The 20376-nt window shown below is 38.8% G+C and overlaps 2 protein-coding genes across 4 annotated transcripts in view; one reads left to right on the forward strand and one right to left on the reverse strand.

Annotated features, from left to right (window-relative positions):
• Nucleotides 1–11120, reverse strand: part of TNNT3 (troponin T3, fast skeletal type) — a 37208-nt gene extending 26088 nt beyond the window's left edge. For all 3 annotated transcript variants that reach the window (XM_081935465.1, XM_081935464.1, XM_081935463.1), the window contains exons 1-5: nt 11086–11120; nt 7670–7683; nt 4091–4108; nt 2247–2264; nt 1424–1438 (exon numbers count right to left, since the gene is read on the reverse strand). In XM_081935465.1, coding sequence (XP_081791591.1) covers nt 1424–1438; nt 2247–2264; nt 4091–4108; nt 7670–7683; nt 11086–11105 — 85 coding nt within the window. In that variant the 5' untranslated portion in view covers nt 11106–11120. The remainder of the gene's footprint in view (nt 1–1423; nt 1439–2246; nt 2265–4090; nt 4109–7669; nt 7684–11085) is intronic.
• PRR33 (proline rich 33) overlaps nt 1–20376 on the forward strand; it is a 92697-nt gene that overhangs the window by 33008 nt on the left and 39313 nt on the right. The window lies entirely within an intron of this gene.

The raw sequence follows: 20376 nt of genomic DNA on the forward strand, positions 1-20376 counted from the left end.
CTGAAGGCGAGGCATCTGCAGTGAGCACCATTGGCTTTCCAATGATAGGCACAAGTGGGTGATCAAAATTTCATCACTTTTTATGCTTAAGTCATGATAAAAAGGGTGGGGCTTTAATTGTCCAGTCCCTATGGCCGTTTTGAAAGTGATTATTGTTCTAGATGCCTCTATGTGGTATTTGTGGGATTGCCAAGACACATGGCAAAATGAAGGCAATCTACAGGTGACCCAGGAAGAAGCAAGAGTGCACACACACAGAGAATAACTCCTCCTCCTACTAAAACTTGAATTAGAGTTGCAAACACCAGACTGTATGTATGTATGTATGTATGTATGTATGTATGTATGTATGTTGTATGTATGTATGTATGTATGTAAACAGGTAGCTTTAAAAGCACAGAGGTTTCAGCCACATGAAAAATGCAGGGCCAATTTAATAAGAAGATAAATTGAAAAAGGTACAACAGGAATCCATTTACCACCTTTTTCAAATCTCTTATATGTAATAGATTCAAATCTCGTGCAAAATCGTAGTTTGTTTAACTATGATTAGTTAAACAACTGGCTAAGCTAGCAAAACTTCAAAAAAAAAATCTCTGTTCAAGATTACAAACCACAATGCCTGAATTCACACAATACAGTAAGTTAAAACCAGCCAAACCATATTATGTCTTTGCATAATGTTGAACCTGTTGTATGGTACATTCTTCCTTCATATTTTTTTCCCATAAACATATAGACTACCAAGTTGTTGCAAGCAAGATAACTTGGCCATCTAGATCAGTTCACAAGCTCATGCTTTGATCTACACTTTGCCAGAAATCCACATAGGACTTCCAGAAAGCAGCTACTTATATACCTGATACATCTCAAAAGCTCATTCTGGCAATATAATTTTCAACCATGAATACATAAATGAAAGCTGTCATGCACGGAAAGAAAAAGAAGAATTTAAAACCCCAGTTTATCATTGTTTCATTAGCATTTTCTTTCCTCTATTTCTTGAGCATCTGTTATATTGTAATTAGCAGCCATATAAATCAATTGCAAAAACTGTTTGTTCAAAGGAAGGACCATCTAAAGCTGTATTTATCTAACTAATTGATACAGAATGTCATTTCTTTAATTCCAGACATACGTTAGCTGAAATGTCATAAAATCAGTCACTGAATGAAAGTGACCTTCTCTCCTCTCCTCACTAGCCAACAAGCCCACTGGTCACAGAGTTTGGATAGGAGTTATAATCCAGCAGATCCATAAACAATAAATAGGAAAAATATGCTTTATGAAAATTACAGCTACTTCTGTTTCCTTTTCGTTTAATTAGTATGGATACTACACTTAACCACACCCTCCCATCTTCCATAATAGTTTCCTATTATCTCCCTTTAAATGCTGAGGACTGAGCAGCATCAACACATACCTTCTTCTTGAGCTTCTTCAGGTGGGAAGCATTGTTAAAAATAAAGAGAGAAACAACAGAAGAAAACAATATTATTGTACAGTATTTGCTTATTTGATAAGTAACCCATATTTTTTTATTAGTATCCCACTTCCACAGAGTGGAAAACAAGAAGCATGAAATTAAAAGGCTTCTAATTGTGTGAGGAACATGAAATTAAAGGGGAGGATTTAGAATAATTAAAATATTGTCAAACAGATAAAACAAGGCGTATGCATATGGTGAACTGAAATGTTGACTATTTGGCTCTTTTACTTGGACAGGAAGAAAAGATGAAGTAAAAAAAATGCATATTGGTAATCAAGGCTCAAAACAAGTTTCCATAATTCAATTGTTTAGTTTATATACTAATATAGGTCTCTCAAATGCTAATTCCTAAGTGAGGTGGTTTTGGGTAAGTTCTCAGTGTATCAACTTTTGAAAAACAATATTCAAAGGGATATTCTGGATTCTTTCACCTCATCAGATTGAGGGGGAAAATATCCAGAAAACAAGCCTTTACACCAAATACCCCATGCCTTCGCAATACACTGCCCTGAAATGTGTATGCTTCCCCCCACCACACACACACACATACACACTCCTATCTTCTTGCAGAGCAATGACGCTAACATGTTGTGACGTTGAAAATCACAACATGAATGATCTTTGATTCTCATGCGTACTTTTCCCTGTCCCTTTCCTCGTGTGCCTTTTCTTCTATTATTTCAGGATTCTTTTATAAACAAACATGCACTCTTCTAAAAAAAAAGGAAGAGAAAGAGATATAGAAGCTCTCACATACCTTCTTCCTGGGCTTCTTCTGATGGTGGGGGAGGGGGAGGGAGGGGACATAATGGAACAAGAAGCAAAGATAAAAAGATTAATACACTTAATAGAGCATCAATAGTTGTGAGTTAAGACTAGAAAAATGTAAGGTTAGAGAACATATACCCTGGAAGTGAGCACCTTAGAAGAAGGCAGATACAGGTTAGGCAAAGATGTAAAAGCAGTAACCAAAAGATATAAAGGAAATACCCCCCCCCCCCCAGGGAAAGAGGCATGCAGATTATAGAGCCATCTAGTCAAGAGAATATATTTGAAAAAAGAGAAACAAGAGAATTAGGAAGAAAAGAAAGCCCTTCACTGGGAGAAGTTGCCTGTATCAGGTTATCATCCTCGATTATCTCTTTGTAACTGTAATAAAGTGTTGAAGATGGAGTTCAAAAGGTGCCTTCATTCATTTAGCAAGCACTGGGTTTTTTCTTGATCTAGAACAGGGGTGTCAAACTGATGGCCCACGGACTGGATACGTCACACACAGGCCATGCCCATCCCAGCTCCGCCAAGGAGAAAAACATCGCGAAACTTCACGTGACAGCAACGTGACGCAGTGAGTTTGACACCTGTGACCTAGAGCATCATTTTTCTTGATCTAGAGTAACTGTGCAGGGGAATGATTAATAATACTAATCTTTTTATCATTCATGTTTATGGTATTTTTAATTTGCTTTTGATATTGAGTTAAGTGTGAGGTAGAGGTCTTGTTTAGCTCCAAGAAAGACTATAATTTCCCTGTGTGGAAATCCCACACAGAATTACCACCTCAGTTCCAGTTTTGTCCTCCGCATTGCGCTATAAAGGTAAACAATAATGCACTGTTCAAAACATCCCTGCTTTTTTCATATGGACTGAACATTTCAACCTTGTAGAGAGCAGTGTTTCCCAACCTCAGCAAATTTAAAACGTGTGGGCTCTCACTCCCAGAATTCCCCAGCCAACGTGCTTGGGGATTATAATGGCTTATAGTAAAAGGGACACTACCAAAGCCCACTGTGCCTGACAAACAGCTTTAGATAAAAGATCAGCTTCTTTTTTACAGACTCTCCTTGTTTTATAAACTAAGAACAGTGTTTTAGCAATCAATGCCAAGGCATTGCACGTATGCTACTTTCAACTGTCTTCACATTTTCTACTTAATGCACAGCAAATGATATTAACTTGATGACATTATATTAGAAATCCCATCAGCACTTCTATGATATCATAAATAGTATCATATTCCTATCTTAAATGCTTCATTTAAGATGATTCATGGAACAAATTCTGGAATGCATCATGGAATGCATCTTGGGTCAAATTCTGGAAAATAATAAACTTAGCAGTGGTGACCCTCTGAGAAAGGAAATCTTCCGAACTCCTTCTTCCAAAGAATTGGTATGCAAAGATGTATCAATTCATGAATCAACTCAAAATGATAGTCATTTTCCAATTAATTGTACCTACACGGACATTTAATTTAGCAGATTTAGCAAGCTGAAATATTATAATGAAAGTTTCTACTACTAAATTTTGCAATTAAAATGACTATAAAATAAATTCAGTAGAATGCACAAAACAGCAAACCAATAACTACCTGGTCAAGATTACTAACTCCATTGTCACACTCTGATAGTAAGCATTTAGGATTAAACACAGAGGCCAATTCATAGTAATTGGGATTCTTCCCCAACCCCCACCCCCAGGATTTTAGATTGTCTTTGACAGGCAGTAGCAAAGAGATAGACGGATGAACAGGCAGTGAAAGAACTGATGATCAGTGGATCATCAGAGAAAGAAAAGGTTCATTCCGGAGTAAGTTTCTGTTACCTTCTTCTTCATATTCCTCTGCATTGAGAGAAAAAAAACAAAAAAGGAAACAAGAAAAGCAGCATGATCAAAACATGGCTTAGCACTGCAACACAAAGACTGACATGGAAGATAAATGCTTGCTGAGGATACAACCAACCTTTCTTGCTAAAGGACAGAAGACAAAAAGCCACCACTTCTTACAATCATAAATCAAGTTCACGGGGCAATGAAATGCAAGCAACAAATAATAATGATACATTTGGTCCATGTAAGAATGAGAGATTTGAATAAGAGTTGCAGAAGAGACTTTAGATTCAGATGTAAGATTGCAAGATGTAAGAATCCCACTAAAAGGACAGCTTATATTTCTGTATTACTCTGATACAAGGTATTTAGTTTTAACTAAATTCATTAGATTGAGCTTTGCTTATAAAATCATTAAACATGCAAAATTTGAAAAGACTTTTGTTGTCAATCTGAAAATAAATTGATAATGCTTATATCTGAACCACATTGAAGCTTTAGTGATTAGGGCCATGATGGCGAACCTATGGCATGCGTGCCATAGGTGGCACACAGAGCCATATCGGTAGGCATGCAAGCTCAGCTCTGGCACGCTTGCGTGCGTCGGCCAGCTGATTTTCAGGTCTTCTGGGCTCACCAGAAGTCGGCAAATGGGCAGTTTTCGGCCTCTAGAGGGGCTCCAGGGGTGGGTGGGGAAGGCCTTTTTCGCTCTCCCCAGGCTCCTAGAATGGGTCTGGAGCCTGGGTAGGCTGAAAAATGGGTCCACCATGCCATCACATGGCAAAAGCGGGGGGAGCACGGGGGGGCATGTGCACATGCATGGGGGGCAGGTGAATAAATGGCAAAAAGGCGATGGCAAAAAGGTTAGCCATCACTGGACTAGGGGAATGACTGAATGACTGTTTTATTATTGTATGCTGCCCAGAATCACCTTTTCAATGGGCTGCCATATAAATTTGATTAGTAAATAAAATAAATAAAATGATAAAGCAGTTTTCTTCATAAAATATTTTTCCTTAATTAACATGTGCTCACGTGTTAAAATCGATGGAATTTTTTCTGTGGCTAGGATCACTGAAAGTATTCTCGTGATCTGCTGTTTCAGGAATCTTGAATTCTTATGAATAAATACTGCTGCTGTTTTGGTTGTCATATTAACAAGAATTCTCCATATACACTGTATTATTATTTCCTGCTTACCTATAGGCATGGAATGAATAATGGTAATAATATATATTTTGTTCTGATATGATAGAGTCACATGGTGATTGCTTAAAAGCTAAGATTTCTTGCTGATATTTCATGAACAGGATCACCCTACAAAGGTGTTCCTCTCAAATGTTCATGCTGAGATAAAACTTCATCTCAGATTTCTTTAGAGAGATTCTGGTGAGTGACCTCTGACCAAAGCAGAGAAAAAGGCATATGTATGAGATAGCCACCTTATACAATGCCACCAAAGACATTCTTGAGAACTTACACCAATTCTTGACTAGAACCCAGCTGAGGGACAATAAGGCAATACATGAGCACAATTCATGTATGAGGAAAAACTCTTTATGACAAAGTCATGGAAGTAATTTGATTTTAAAATGTGCGGAAGGAGTACTGATTTTGCCTTTACCCACCCATATTTCTTTTATAGAATTATTTCTGGTCATGAAAACTCACTGGGAGCAAAAAAGATGAGGAAATACAATTATAGTAAAAATATAGTACATGTTCCCTTTGTTCACCCAAGTTATGCTTTAAATTGCAAGTTAACTTTAATATACCATGCAAATTCGTTGATGACAAATGAAGTCAGGAAAAATTCATCCAGCTATGATATATTATATATGTTCAGGTTGATCTCTTTTTAAAGACGGCTTAAATAAACCAACTTTCCACTCAGTGCAATCAAAGACTAGTTCTCTAACTGAAATTGTAATCACGTTAAGCAGAAAATAACCCATCTAGTTCTATTCTAAATCCTTTGGAATTTATTTTATTTGTTTATATCTAGAGTCTGCTCAAATCCTGATAACTCTGGGAAGCTTATTTTATAAAATACAAGTAAGTAAAAACAGAAATATATATTCTGAGCATTAGAAGGAATATACACAAAGACCCTCCTCCCCACCCCCACCCCCACAAAACTCTTTAAAAAACTATAGGGGCTCAGAACCAACCAGATAAATCTGCCTAGAATGAGGCTTTTAGAAATATGGTATTCCATTACGGCTTTTTTAAATCCTCCCCTTATGTGCCATGCTGTGCTGGCTAGAGATTATGGGGACTGGAGTTCAGTATCTCTGGAGACTTGCAGAATGGGGAATTTCTCTGTTATATGAGTTGTCAAAGATGTTTGTTTCAGATCCTGCCTCAATACAAATTTCATTCTTTATGTATCCTTGGATGTGTTCAAGCAAAAGAGTTTTGAGATTTCAATATGCCATAAATAGTATCAATGTGAGCAAAAAAAAACTTTTAAAAACGAATGTTATCTATTTCTGATCCGAAGAGAATAACAGAGCTAATAAAGTCCAAAGTTAATGACATCCAAAGCTAATAAAAGTCCTTTTACTTTTGCTTGCAATACAACAAAGTCTATTTCCAAACCAATGCAAGACACAAACATAAAACGTGTAATGGAAATGATTAATGTATTTAGTTCATCAATCTTGCTCAAGGAAGACAGATACAAAACGAAGTGGTACCTAATAATCGTGCCTAACCTGCTATGCCACAAACACATTTTAAAAGGCTCCCTCACTCTATAATGGGTCACCAACAGATGGCAGCAGCAGCTCTATAAAAACAAAGCGGGAAGGTAAAAATAACAAGGGCAGAGCGAATATGGAATAGGATAAGATGTCAATGGTCTGGAAACCCAATCAAATATTGATTTTGTGGTAAATTCAATACAAGCCAGATGTTTGTGTATTTGTGAAAACGCTGCTATAAAACTACAGGCTAACCACAATTATACGTTGTATCTGCTGAACACAGAATCAGAAATATGTCTCAAAAAACACATACAAGCACATACATACTTCTGGCTTCAAAATTAAGGGATCTTGGAGCCCGATACATTTGAAAATTCTTTTTGGAGCTTGCAAATACCATACATGATGCCTTTGAAGGCGGGGAGTGGGATAGAGCTGAATTTCTATTTTTTTTCCCCCGAAGCATGGAAAGGAATATTTACTTTTAGATGCCATGGGATCTGAGCTAGGTAACTTGATGGGGTTTATCTTAGACAACAACTAGTAAGAGCTATTGTGGAACAAAGCTACAAAAGGGAGATGAGGAACAGTCTGTGACTGTTTCCTGAATATCCTTTTTCGTATTGAACAGTTCATATTTCTCAGTGATCTCAAATTCAGCGGGACAACAGGTGGAATAAGGGAGCATGTAAGATCTATTTAATTTTTAAAATGATCTCCACGGTATAAATCATGGTGACTCAATTAAAAACTAAAGTACGTCTAACTGGTCAAACTTTCTTAGCTTCAAAAACCACTATCAGTCACAAAATTAAGTTGGAACAACGAGCTATTTTACAGCATATGCATATAAATAATTACTCACCCTCTACTTGTTCCCTGTAAGAAAGCAAACAGAAAGAAAAAGAAAAGAAATCAGATTAAATTTGCCTATTTAGATCAGAGGTAAGACAAATTACCATGAAACCTAATCATGGGAAACTACAGGTTCTTTTTTTACTTTTTAGTTATTACTTGCTTTTTATATAGTTAATATGGTCATTCCCCAAATGTTAACCCTTCAGATGTGTATATCTGTAAACTTGTATATAGTGGCTGGGAAGATTCAATGTTGTATTCCCAACACATTTGAAATATCCTAAATTGGAAAAGCCCATCCATATTTCCAACTGAAATATTCAACTTAGCTTTCAGAAATTGTCATCTTGAGAAAGTTTGTTCTCATGCTTGAATCATTATTCTGAGCTCATTTTGTTAAGATGTTTCAGGTTTCTCTCCAAAATCCAATTTTCTGAGTCAGTTCCACCTTCATTTTCATTATTCCTTTGCCATTAACTATCGTGTGATCCTCTTAGATAACATCACTTCAGCTACCAAGGTTAGACTCTATAAAAATTGTTTTCTTCAATCATTGTAGGTCAATCTAAGCTCTTGAGCTACATCAATAGTGTTTTTATAGTATTATCTTTGTTCCTTGTTCTTGTTATTTATAAGATGGGAACTTCAGTAGATTCCATTTTATTTGTAGAAACAGGAATTCAAGCCCTTAAAAATACTAAGAATTAAGAAAAATAACCGAAAACAAATATAAATATGTTTTGCAATTATTGAGTAAAAAGCATGTTTTAATAGGTGCACTTTTCCTGATTAGTACATGTCATATTATTTTAGATTAGTTTAGATTGTTTTAGATTAGATTAGATTAGATTAGATCCACCCTTAATGTCCTGTTTCAGATATTATGTGCCATCAAGTCAGTGTTAACTCCCAGAAATCACATAAAGAGATTCCTTTCAGGAAGATCTATCCTCATGTGATCCTTTGGTCTTTCCCCAGTGTGTCCATTACTACTGTAATTGAGCACTTTGCTCAATTTGTTCAATCACTTTGCTGCTCATCTTTCTTCTTCTTCTTCTTTTGTTCCACATTTCCTAGCATTATAGTCTTTTCAAGATGATCTGAGATAGGACAATTTTGCTATGGCCATGCAACCTTTACCAATCTGATGGCCACTGAATCAGAGTGGGTAAAATAATTTGTTTAGAACCTTTACTGATTCTTCTTCTGTTATTTGCCAAATTTCTATACAGATATTCCACTCCCAATAGCATTCCAACTTCGTAATGACCAGAGGGATGATCTGACTTCACTTAATGGTTTTTGTAAGTAGGAAATATCTTTTAATAAGGTATCTTGGAAATTGACATCTCTGCTGTGCAGAACTTTAATGTATTTATTCTATCATTGTTTAAATTAGTTACTATTTGTCCACTGGCATTTTTAGCATACTGATTTGAGGTTGAAACCACCTTCTGAGTTTAGAGATGCTTTGAAAAACTTCTCTGTGTTTTTTTTTCCATCAGCAACATCTTCGCAGATGGCACTATAGATTGTTTCTTGTCTCTTCTGAATTTTTTTTTATTAAGTTCCTTCTGGAGGAGATCATTGCCTTTGCTGTCTTTGTCTTCTTTTTTCTTCTTGGCAATTTCCATCATTTCTGCTGACATTCAGTTTGTTTCTTCTTTTTCTTAGTATTTGGAAGCTTTTTTTTCACATTCATCCTTCACAACTTTTTTTATTTCATGCCACAGTTTTTCTGTGGTTCTCTTTCAGTGAAGTTCAAAGCAATTTCCAATGTTCTCCTTAAACCGATGGGTCAAGATCACACAATGGAAATAGTTTGATTTTCTTCTTCCACTTCAGCTTCATTCGCAAGTTGCACATGAACAGTTTGTGATCTGTTCCACAGTCAGCCTCTTGCCATGTTTTTGCTGTTATAAGCTTTTCCACCTTTTTTGCACAAATAAAATAGTAGATTTGAAATCTCCACTTTTCATCTGATCAGTTAAAATTAGAATGGTTTTTATTTCCTTTCTTATATACAGGTATGCATACATGCATACATACGTGTGTGTGTGAGTGTGTGTGTGTGTGTGTATAAAATACAGATATAGATATTGTTGTGGCCCCATCGGAGCCTGAGTCTGTGGAGGAAGATGAGCCAGAGCTGGGGCTGACGGAGGTTGAGGAGACAGCCCCAGGTCCCTCAAGCTTGGGATGGCTTGCCAGCAGGGAGAAACAGGGACAGGACGAGCAAGAGACAGGGGAAGAGAGAGCGGCAATGGAGATGAGAAGCTACGGAGCTCAGATAATGAGGAATGAGGAAGGACTGCCCCCTCCTGATCCCCAAGTACGGAGAATGGCACAGAGCAACCCAACAACTCAGGAGGGGAGCGCCCCATCCTTCTTCACAAGGCACGCCTGGGGACTGAGACTTAGGGAGATGTTGCAGGGAGGGGTGGTTGTCGGGAACAAGTGCTGAATTTGTGGAGTTTTGTGTGCCGTTCCTCCTAATGCCTGGAGTTTGCTAGATTACTTCCCTTATCATTGCTGTGTTCCTTTGCTTCGTTGGACTTCTTGCCTTGAAGCCATTGCTGACAGTGTTTTGCTGGACTACTCGCAGCCAGAGGTTTTGCTGGAGGTGTGTGTGAATGCTTTGTTCCAGGACTTGCCATAAACATGGGCGCATTTGGGGAAAAGTTGGAGCAATAAAGGGGAGTTTGAATTATCAGCTGGCTGTGATGCCTCCGTGCTTTGCTCTGTGTCATCACACATATATCTGTATCTATACCTATCAATCCATTCAGATATACAAAATTATATGTACATAATCACATTGCCTCCTCCATAATTACAATACACATTGTTAAGAAGTTATATTCTGCACTTATACAAGATGTGTGTGTGTGTGTGTGTGTGTGTTGTATTTGTACTGATAAATAAATAAAGGGAGACTAGTATAGATCTATTTCGAGCTAATTAGCTCTCATCAGCTAGCCATACCCTTACTGGGATTTGAACCTGGGCTGTATTATATATTAGGCAGGAGTCTTAGCCAGCTTAGTGAGCTTCCTCCCATATTTGGGCATACCAGGGGTTGTAACACAAATACATACATACATACATACATACATACATACATACATACATACATACAAACATACATACAAACATACATACATACGTATATATATATATATATCCTCATAAATAAAATTATGTTTGATAGAAGGCTAAATGCTATTTTTTTCTTTTTGGACATTTGAATCAAGCGTCTGTGATATATTAACCTACTTGATTATTTAACACCTTGGTTCATTGTCTTTGGAACAGAATTTTGATCCTTGTACATATGAAAACTGGTAGTTTGGCTCTACCAAAAAATTCCAACCAGCAAAGACCCGTATAAATAAGTTAACAATCAAGTCTGTTTCTACTTACACTTCTTCGGTGTCAGACATTTTGGCAGAAGGTTTCTGGATAAAAAAACAAATAAAGGCCAGAGTCAGTCTCAGTGCATACCCTTATAATAATTTATTTATGCAAAGATGGCAGTTTAATTAATTGAAAGCACTTTTTTAAAAAAAATAGTACATTCATTAACTTTAAATATTCTACAAAACATAAAGCTAGTTTGAAGCAGGACCTTAATTCTTACTCCTCTATATTTTATAATGTTGATTTCCCGGTCAGGATAAAATACCAAAAACTCCCCATCAATCTCATCCAATTGGATTCAAACTCAAGCCGATATTATTAGGTTCAGTAGGAAAAAATTCAGCCTACAACATGCCCTATGCATAAGCAGGCTCTTAAATCATGCCAAAGTCATGTTTGATAAAGTGGAACATTTCATGAGTTTAGCCTTCTGCCACCTGGTACCACCAGATGTGCTTGATTATGACTTCAATAATTCTCAACAAGTATATCCAATGACTGGTTTGATTGAGAATTAGGACAATTCCAGATAAACCTGGAATCTAACCTCTAGAATGCCAGGCTGAAGATTGGTGCTTTAGACCTTCTGAGCTACCATGCCAACCCTAGCAATAAGAACACAGTGTAGTATTATTTTATTATCCACACATTATTTTCTTATTAATAAGTATCAAGATTGATTATTTCTAATGCTACCAAACAAAAGACATTGGGGAACTAGTGCCTTGCTTTTTTCTTAACTTTTTCTCCTATGAAGTAAAATAAAAGACAGTTATGGAAGGGTTGCAAATGGTTGAACCCTCATAACATTGTGTGAATGCAACAAGGCAGTTTTCTAGGAGCATCCATGTTAATGTAGGTGGTTTGCTTACTTATCAAATTTATCTCACTCATAGAGTGTCCCCTTGTGATACACAATACTATATAGCAGCGATGGCAAACCTTTTTTAGCTCGCGTGCCACAAGTGGGGGGAGCGCGGGGGGGCGTGTGCGGGCGTGCCGCACCCATAATGCAACGCGCCCCCCCAGTGCGCATGCACGCACAACACACCCAGTTTTGCATGCTTTTTTCGCCCTCCCCAGGCTCCAGAGGCTTTATAGGAGCCTGGGGAGGGTGAAAAGAGCCTCCCCCGGCCCCCGGAGGCTTCAGGGAACGTCCGGAGGCTTCCCTGAAGCCTTCGGAATGCTTAAAACCACCCTCCGAGCAACCCGGAAGTGACTTCCGGGTTGCTCGGACGGTCGTTTTAAGCGCTCTAAAGGCTTCAGGGAAGCCTCCGGACGGTCCCTGAACAGGCACAAGACGTGCGTCTCCATCGCCCGGGCCCGGATCACTCCCGCCACGCGGCGCCTCGGGCCCGGCGTCCTTGTGCCGCTCCGCCCAGCCTCTGCGCGCTCGCCAGGGCCCGGCCTTCACATCGCTGCCGCCGCCGCCGCCAGGACGGGCTCAGTCGAAGGGAAGTCCATCAGGCCTCGGCCGTGCCGCCCTCGCCTCCTCCTCCTCCTCTAGCCGCGCCATGCCAGGCAGGCCATACAGCCGCCTCGATCCCGGCCCCAGGCGGCGCCGCGCCACGCTCAATAGTCGCAACTCGGCTGCCTGCCGCCTTTCCCCTCCTTTGTCTCCCAGCCGGGGCGGCCCGCCGCCGAGTTGCGACTATTGCCGCCACTGCTGCCACCGTTCACAGGACCCGCCTCTCACCCTCTTTCTCCAGTCGGCAGGCTCCGACTCGTTCGCTGCCTGCCGGGCCCCGGCGCTGCATTCGAGCCGGAGGGGGAAAGGAGGAGAAGGAGAAGGAGGACAACAAAGCTCCCTTCGCTTTCCCCGTCCCCCCCTTTCGGCTTAATCCTTGCGACGCCCGCGCAAAGCCCCGAGGGGACGGATTCCTGTGCGGGACGCATGGCAAGAAGGCTATAGAGTCCCCCCTCCCTCCGCCGTCCAGACGGTCCCTGAAGCCTTCGGAACGCTTAAAACGACTCTCCGAGCAACCCGGAAGTCACTTTGGTTTGCTCGAAGGGTGGTTTTAAGTGCTCCGAAGGCTTCAGGGAAGCCTCCGGACGGTCCTTGACGCTTCGGGGGGGGCGGGGGAAGCTCTTTTCGCCCTCCCCAGGCTCCTATAAAGCCTCTGGAGCCTGGGGAAGGCGAAAAATAGCTTTCAAAAAGGTGAACTCAGCTGACAGGACAGCGCCTCGCGTGCCCTGACAAATGGCTCCACGTGCCACTTGTGGCACGTGTGCCATAGGTTCGCCATCACGGCTATATAGCTTCATGGGGTATTTTTCCCCCTTACAGTTAAGTCTTCGATCTACAATGATTTGTTTAGTGACTGTTCGAAGCAAAAAAATATTCTGATTCTTACTACAGATAATCCTCAATTTACAACCATTAACTTAGAGACCATTCAAAGTTATAATGGCAATGAAAAAAGTGTCTTATGACCGTTTTCAGTTATGATCTTTGCATTATCCCCATAATCACATGATCAAAATTCAGATGCTTGGCGACTGATTCATATTTATGACGGTTGCAGTGTCCCGTGGTCATGTGATCACCTTTTGAGACCTTCTGACAAGTAAAGTCAAAGAGGAAACCAGATTCACTTAACAACCAGGTTACTAAATTATCAACTGCAGTGGCTCACTTAGCAACCGTGTCAAGAAAGATCGTAAAATGGGGCAAAACTCACTTAACAAACATCTCACTTAACTACAGAAATTTTGGGCCCCATTGTGGTCATCAGTCAAGAACTACCTGTATTTATCTTCCTGAGAATTGAAACTGCAAGTTGATGGGATTGATTTGACATTTTATCCCAGGCCCAAATACAGTATTTTACTAATTAGGTCACACAGACAAAGTATGCCTAAAGCATGTATATACCATGCCGAGACCCACCCTCAGTTTCCCATACACAGAGTAGTTGTTACGGTTACCCAGCTTGTATTCATACCAAGACAAATATGACCAGATCAGCTGCATCTCTACTTATGATGGAAAAAAATGCCAGAAATTACAAGGCTATTTAAGTAATATTATCCCACATGTCCTTACATTTACATCAGCTTTCATACCACAGGGTATGAAAATCAGGAGGAATTTTTACTCTCACTAATGGCATAGATTATCTACAGAACTTGGCTTTGTTTTACAAAAGGCAAGCAAAATTTGTTTTACAAAAGGCAAGCACTGGCTACTTGTGGCTTTTCGGGTGCGTTTCAAGGTGTTGATTATCACCTTTAAAGCGCTCCATGGTTCAGGACCTAGTTATTTGCGGGATCGCATCCTACCCCACACATCCCTGTGACCAATTCGCTCTCACAGAGAGGGACTTCTCCGGGTACCGTCCGCTAAGCAATGCCAGCGGGCGGTGCCCAGGAGTAGCGCCTTCTCTGTGGTGGGCCCTACCCTCTGGAACGACCTCCCCCCCGATATTAGAATTACTGCTGATCTCCGCTCCTTCCGTAAGAAACTCAAGACCCACCTGTTCCAACTAGCCGGCCTGGCCCAATCACAATCATAAGCATAATCTAATCCCGACCTTCCTGGCCGGTATTTTAAATTTTAAATTCTGGGGTATTTTAATTGGTTTTAATTGGTTTTAATCATTAGTTAATTTATGACTATTGTACAGACTTTATGCTCAATTTGTTTGTCTGGGGTTTTGTATTTTTGTTGTTTATTGTATATTTTATTTCTGTCTGTACACTGCCCCGAGTCCCCTCGGGGAGAGGGGGCGGTTTATAAATTAAATAAACTGAAACTGAATTAAATAAAATTGAAAATGTCCTCTCTTTGCTTAGGAAACCTTTTGGCTTATGTTTTACCCCAAAGGCAGGAATTCTTGTCTACTTTGTACAAAGCAAATTTTTGCATCTCAGATGAGGATGGAAACCCACAAAAGGACAATTTCTTGGGAGACATAAGCAATTTGCAGATTTGATTTCTGAAGGGTTCAAAAACCTCAAGGAGTTCACTGGTAGGTTTTAGAGGAATATTTCTTCTGACACCCACTGGAGTCCTTGAGGGACAAAGCTTTAATTAGAAAACACAAAGCTGCTCCCAAGGAAACCCAAGCCTGATCTTAACTTAATTACTCAGCTGATACTTGAGAGGACTCTTGAAGGAGCAGCAGATGGATGGATGTCCCAAAGAACACCTGCAGCTTACAAGGTTTCTATTTTAGAAGATCAAGGATTCCTGGAGGCAATTGCCTTGCCATATAAGGGATAGTACATGACTCCAAGTGACAAAATGTAATGGTACAAATGTACTATAAACACCAAAAAGGTTGTGTGTTTAACTTGGGTTATTTTGTACAACATTTTGAAATTCCAGGTGTTCCAATCAAAAATAACTAAAAAAGTCAAGGAAAGTATTATTTTAGTTTAAGAGGTCAGGGCAGGCCCATTTCATACACAATTTTTTTTAAAAAAATCAAAAGAGCCACTAACATTCCCCCCCCCCCCACCATACACGATTCTTAAAATTTTCCTGCCACTTTGATCATATCCGTGGATCAAATTTATTTTCCAAATTGAATTAAACTTATACAACATGCAAACTCCAAAATGTATAAAGTGATTCAAATCAGTTTAATTGCATGAATAAATAATAACTCATCCATACTCATATAAAACTATAGAACTTGAAAGCTACTTTAGATAGCTGAAAAGAAAGTGGTGATTGCTACTAATGTTGACTCAATATTAAAAATTGGCCAATAATTTGTGTCAACTTGCTGTTATTACTTTAATAATGCAGTGATGCAAACCTTCCTTGCCCATCCTGTGGAGGAGGGTAAGGTCAAGCTGAAATCTAATATTAATGACATTTCATTTACATTTAAACTGTATTAACACAGAAAGAGATATTCTTCCAATATTTAGTGATTTAAAGCTTCTACACCTCTATAATATTAACATTATACATTTAGGATCCTTGAGTCACATTTAAGGCTTTCAGAAGTCACATGTGGCCTAGGAATAGTAGGCTGTTCACTTGTGGACTGTGGGCTCATGTTCTCCAACCTTCCTGATACTAAGTCAGCAAGACAAATCATTTCAAGATTATTTTATACCTTGTAGGTTTGTGTGCAAAGCAGAGGCAGAAACAAATGTGCATCATGATGTCAAGACATATGTTCTGTCTGTGTCTTTTTTGTTTCTTTTTGTCATAGTGGTTTGTATTAGACTCCTATATCTTCTCTTCGTGGCAATATCTAAAGTATGTTAATAGAAAATAAATGGAGATTTCGCAACTCAATTATAAACCTTTTAAAGATACATCTAAAATAAATAACAGTGGGTTTTCAAGTAGTCATTATGATACCCTTTAGTGTTCTTATTTTACTGATACATCATGGAAAAGATCACGTCTGGAGTCTGAGTACTATACTTGTATATAAACTGATCATTCCCAAGAACACTAACTTTGAAACAATTGGTCCTAGAATTACTCTCAGGGACAATATGGTATTGGATTAGAATCACACTACTTACAGCATCTTAAAAATAGTCCTATAGGCTTAAGCTACTGTGGTTGACATATTTGGGGAGAAAAAGTTGGCACCTCTAAATCATTATCTAATATGGGGACTTCAATCTCTCTCCTGACCTCAGACTTTTAAAATGAAAGGTTCTCTGAACAGCAATATAATACAAAGAGAAGTGACAAGTTTGCAAGGACTCCTCCAGATGTGGCAATTGGGAGTTCCTGGGAATAAAGACTATGACAGCAAGGGCATAATCTCATTTTTAAGACATGTAAGTATCCCAATCCAAAATGTCTCAACTTTTTATCATGCTTTAAAAATGCTTATGTGGATTTGTAAGGTTCTAAGACAAGCACAAGGGCACAGAAAATCTTCTATTACAACACTGCTAACTTGTATGGCTTTCAATACAATACAATAGTAGAGTTGGAGGGGACCTTGGAGGTCTTCTAGTCCAACCCCCTGCCTAGGCAGGAAACCCTATACCGTTTCAGACAAATGGCTATCCAATATCTTCTTAAGACTTTCAGTGTTGGGGCATTCACAACTTCTGGAGGCAAGCTGTTCCACTGATTAATTGTTCTCACTGTCAGGAAGTTTCTCCTCAGTTCTAAGTTGCTTCTCTCCTTGATTAGTTTCCACCCATTGCTTCTTGTTCTACCCTCAGGTGCCTTGGAGAATAGTTTGACTCCCTCTTCTTTGTGGCAACCTCTGAGATATTGAAACAATGCTATCATGTCTCCCCTAGTCCTTCTTTCTCTTAAGCTAAACATACCCAGTTCCTGCAACCGTTCTTCATATGTTTTAGTCTCCAGTCCCCTAATCATCTTTGTTGCTATAATGTTTCCTTCTGTTTAATAAACACCCTCCACAATTGTGTGCTGCTTTTCCCCTTGCATCAGATTGGTAGGTGGGGAAAGCTGGTTTATTGTATCTCATGCCTCACATAATAGCCACTACAGAGGCACTCAGCAGAATCTGGCTAAATTAGCCAACATACTCTAGTGGGGGGTGGGGGGGAATTAGCAGATGGTCATTAACCAACTTTAACATACCAAACCAGAATTCAAATGCCTAATAAATATATATATGGTATACACACACACACACACACACACACACACACACGCCGCCTGATTCAACCATTGTTGATATGCTGGGTCATAATGCACTTTCTTAAACTTATTAAATTGCTGAAGGTACACATAACCACAACACTGCCACAGTGTGCAGATGTGAGAAAGATAAGAGAGACTCCAGATAACTTTCTGTTCTCAGTGAAAAATATTCCATTCACACATAATGAATGATGACCACTTTAGTCTAATGGTTAAGGCACCAGTCTAAAAACAAGAGACAGTGAGCTGAAGTCCCATGTAAGGCATGAAAGATGGCTTCTGTGACTTTGGCCCAGTCATTCTCTCTCAGCCCAATTCACCTCACTGTGTTATTGCCATGGAGAAAATAACAAGAACTGGCCTATAAAACTGTAGGGTCAGTTCAAGACACTTTCCGGCTAGAGTCAAATGCCTCCTCACCTTGCCTTCAAGTCCAAAATCATAGAAACCTCAGCCTATGAAGTTTCTGAAGATGAAATTCCCACGGATAAGTCTTCAGGGAAGTGAAAATATAGTAACAACTTCAGTAATGAAGAATTTCCTGTCTAAATTACCTGCCTAAGATGCAGTCTGCTTAATGGTAAAATTGAACATATGGAGTTCATAAACATGTTTTATTCTGACAAAATACATCTGAAAGCAAGGTTAGTCTTCTGATTTCAAGTCAGGTGAATTGCATTCTCTAACATTATGACAGTATGGCTGCCTGCCTGCCTGCCTGCCTGCCTGCCACATTGACATCGTTTTGCTGACTCTGATGGAAAATAGCTGTCCATCCCAGTAACATCATCATCACAGTCAATCATATTTAATGACATGAAAATATTTCTCAGTTTCATGCTAACTGAAAGCTAGCACGTCAATGTTTCAAATGTTAAAGCTGTAAATCATCTGAATAAGTTGCCAACCTGAGTTTACAAAAAAAAAAGTATCCTTAGGAAATATTTCAATTCAAGTCTAGTTTGGTGTCTTTTCTAAAAAAAACTTGCTCTCTATAGTGTTCGGCAAGCTGAGTTTGTACAGCTGCCCAAATCCAATCAACCTCTAGATCAGGAGTGTCAAACACGCGTCGTCATGGTGGCGTCACGTGTTGTATCACAACTTTTTTCCTCTTTGCCAAACTGGGCGTGGCCAGCGCGTGACGAAGTATCTGGCTTGTGGGCTGCGAGTTTGACAGCTTTGTTCAAGATGGTAATGGTAGCAAAAAGGTTTTGTTTGTTTTTCTGATCATAAAGCTTTCTTACTTCATTTTACTAATGTATCTTATGCAAGCACAACTCTCTTGGATAATTAATGGTTCAGTGTGTTGTGTGAATCAATCATAATTATTAAGCTTTCTTTTATTTTCATTTTTTAGATGGAAAGGCAAGGCAATCTATCTTGATTTAATTTGTTTCTTTCTATTTCACTTTTTGAAACAATTAACAATATAAAATCATGTCTATCTCAGTGAAAGTTAAAAAAACAAATGTTTTATCTTCACATAGTTCAAATAATATTTCAACATTCAGTGGTTGTTTTTTTTTTGATCAATGATAATGATGATTATGATACCTATTCATTCATGCCCAACTCTTGACAATTCTATTAGCATCATTATACTTTGTAAAAGACTGTATAAAAGACTTAGTTGTGATAAGCTTTGGAAGTATAACAATCCAAAACACACAACTGCCACACAAGCTAATAAAATCACAGTCCTTATGCCAAAGGACCTGGGGTTATTCAGGTGATACAGATAATCACTATCTCGGATATACGCATGTAATATAAGGCTGTTCTGCATGCATGTTTCATATAAAGTTAATGTTTCACTAGAAAAATACATGGTTGAGATTAAAAATGACTATTCATTTAGTTGCATCTCCAAAGAAGCTTCATTCAGCTTCTGTCTCAAGAAAGCCTTGTGTGTATACTAAAACAGTTTTTAAGCCAACAGTTTTACTATTTCTAAAGTTTCTCTTAATATTATTACCTTTAGCCATTTCTGGCTTGACAGGTAAGTTAGATGGAATACAAGTGTCATGTGCTGTGATGTTTTCCTTATGTCTATGTTTAAAAATGAAGGAGATTGAACTGGATGAAGATCATTGGGTGCCCAGGAATGGATAGCTCAATCCTACTCAACACAATCTCACATAGGTATGAGTTTTTGTCTCAATGAACTGTGTTGACTCCAACAAAGTATCGACCTTTCTTTTCCCTTCAGAGAAACCCTTCTCCACAACAAGCCATCATAAAATTTTAATCTAGAACAGGATGACATATAAGGCATACATTATTTTGGTTCAGAAATCATGCTGGAGGAAAAAACCATCAGGAAAACTACAATCATTTGAAAAACATTAGAACTGTAAGGATTCCCTTTCTTCTTATCCTCCAGTGATATTATGGTTAACTAAAAGTGCACAGATGCACCCTAGACAGAGACACTCCTTTAGAAGCATTAATTTCCTTCTTAGTACAATTGCAAAGACTTCAGCTGAGTTTTAGCATTGAACTCAGGTTTCAGTTCACATCTTTGTTGAAATATTCTACCTGTTTAGCAACTTTATTCATCCATCCATCCATCCATCCATCCATCTATCAAAATAGGGATTTGATATTTTTCCTTGTCTGCATCCTGGTGGTTTTCTTACCTTGCTTAATATTCTTTTAGCTTGATAAAAACAAAACAAGTCTTTAAATAT

This window comes from Natrix helvetica (genome assembly GCF_964273705.1).
Source record: "Natrix helvetica genome assembly, chromosome: 1".
NCBI classification, from domain to species: domain Eukaryota; kingdom Metazoa; phylum Chordata; class Lepidosauria; order Squamata; family Natricidae; genus Natrix; species Natrix helvetica.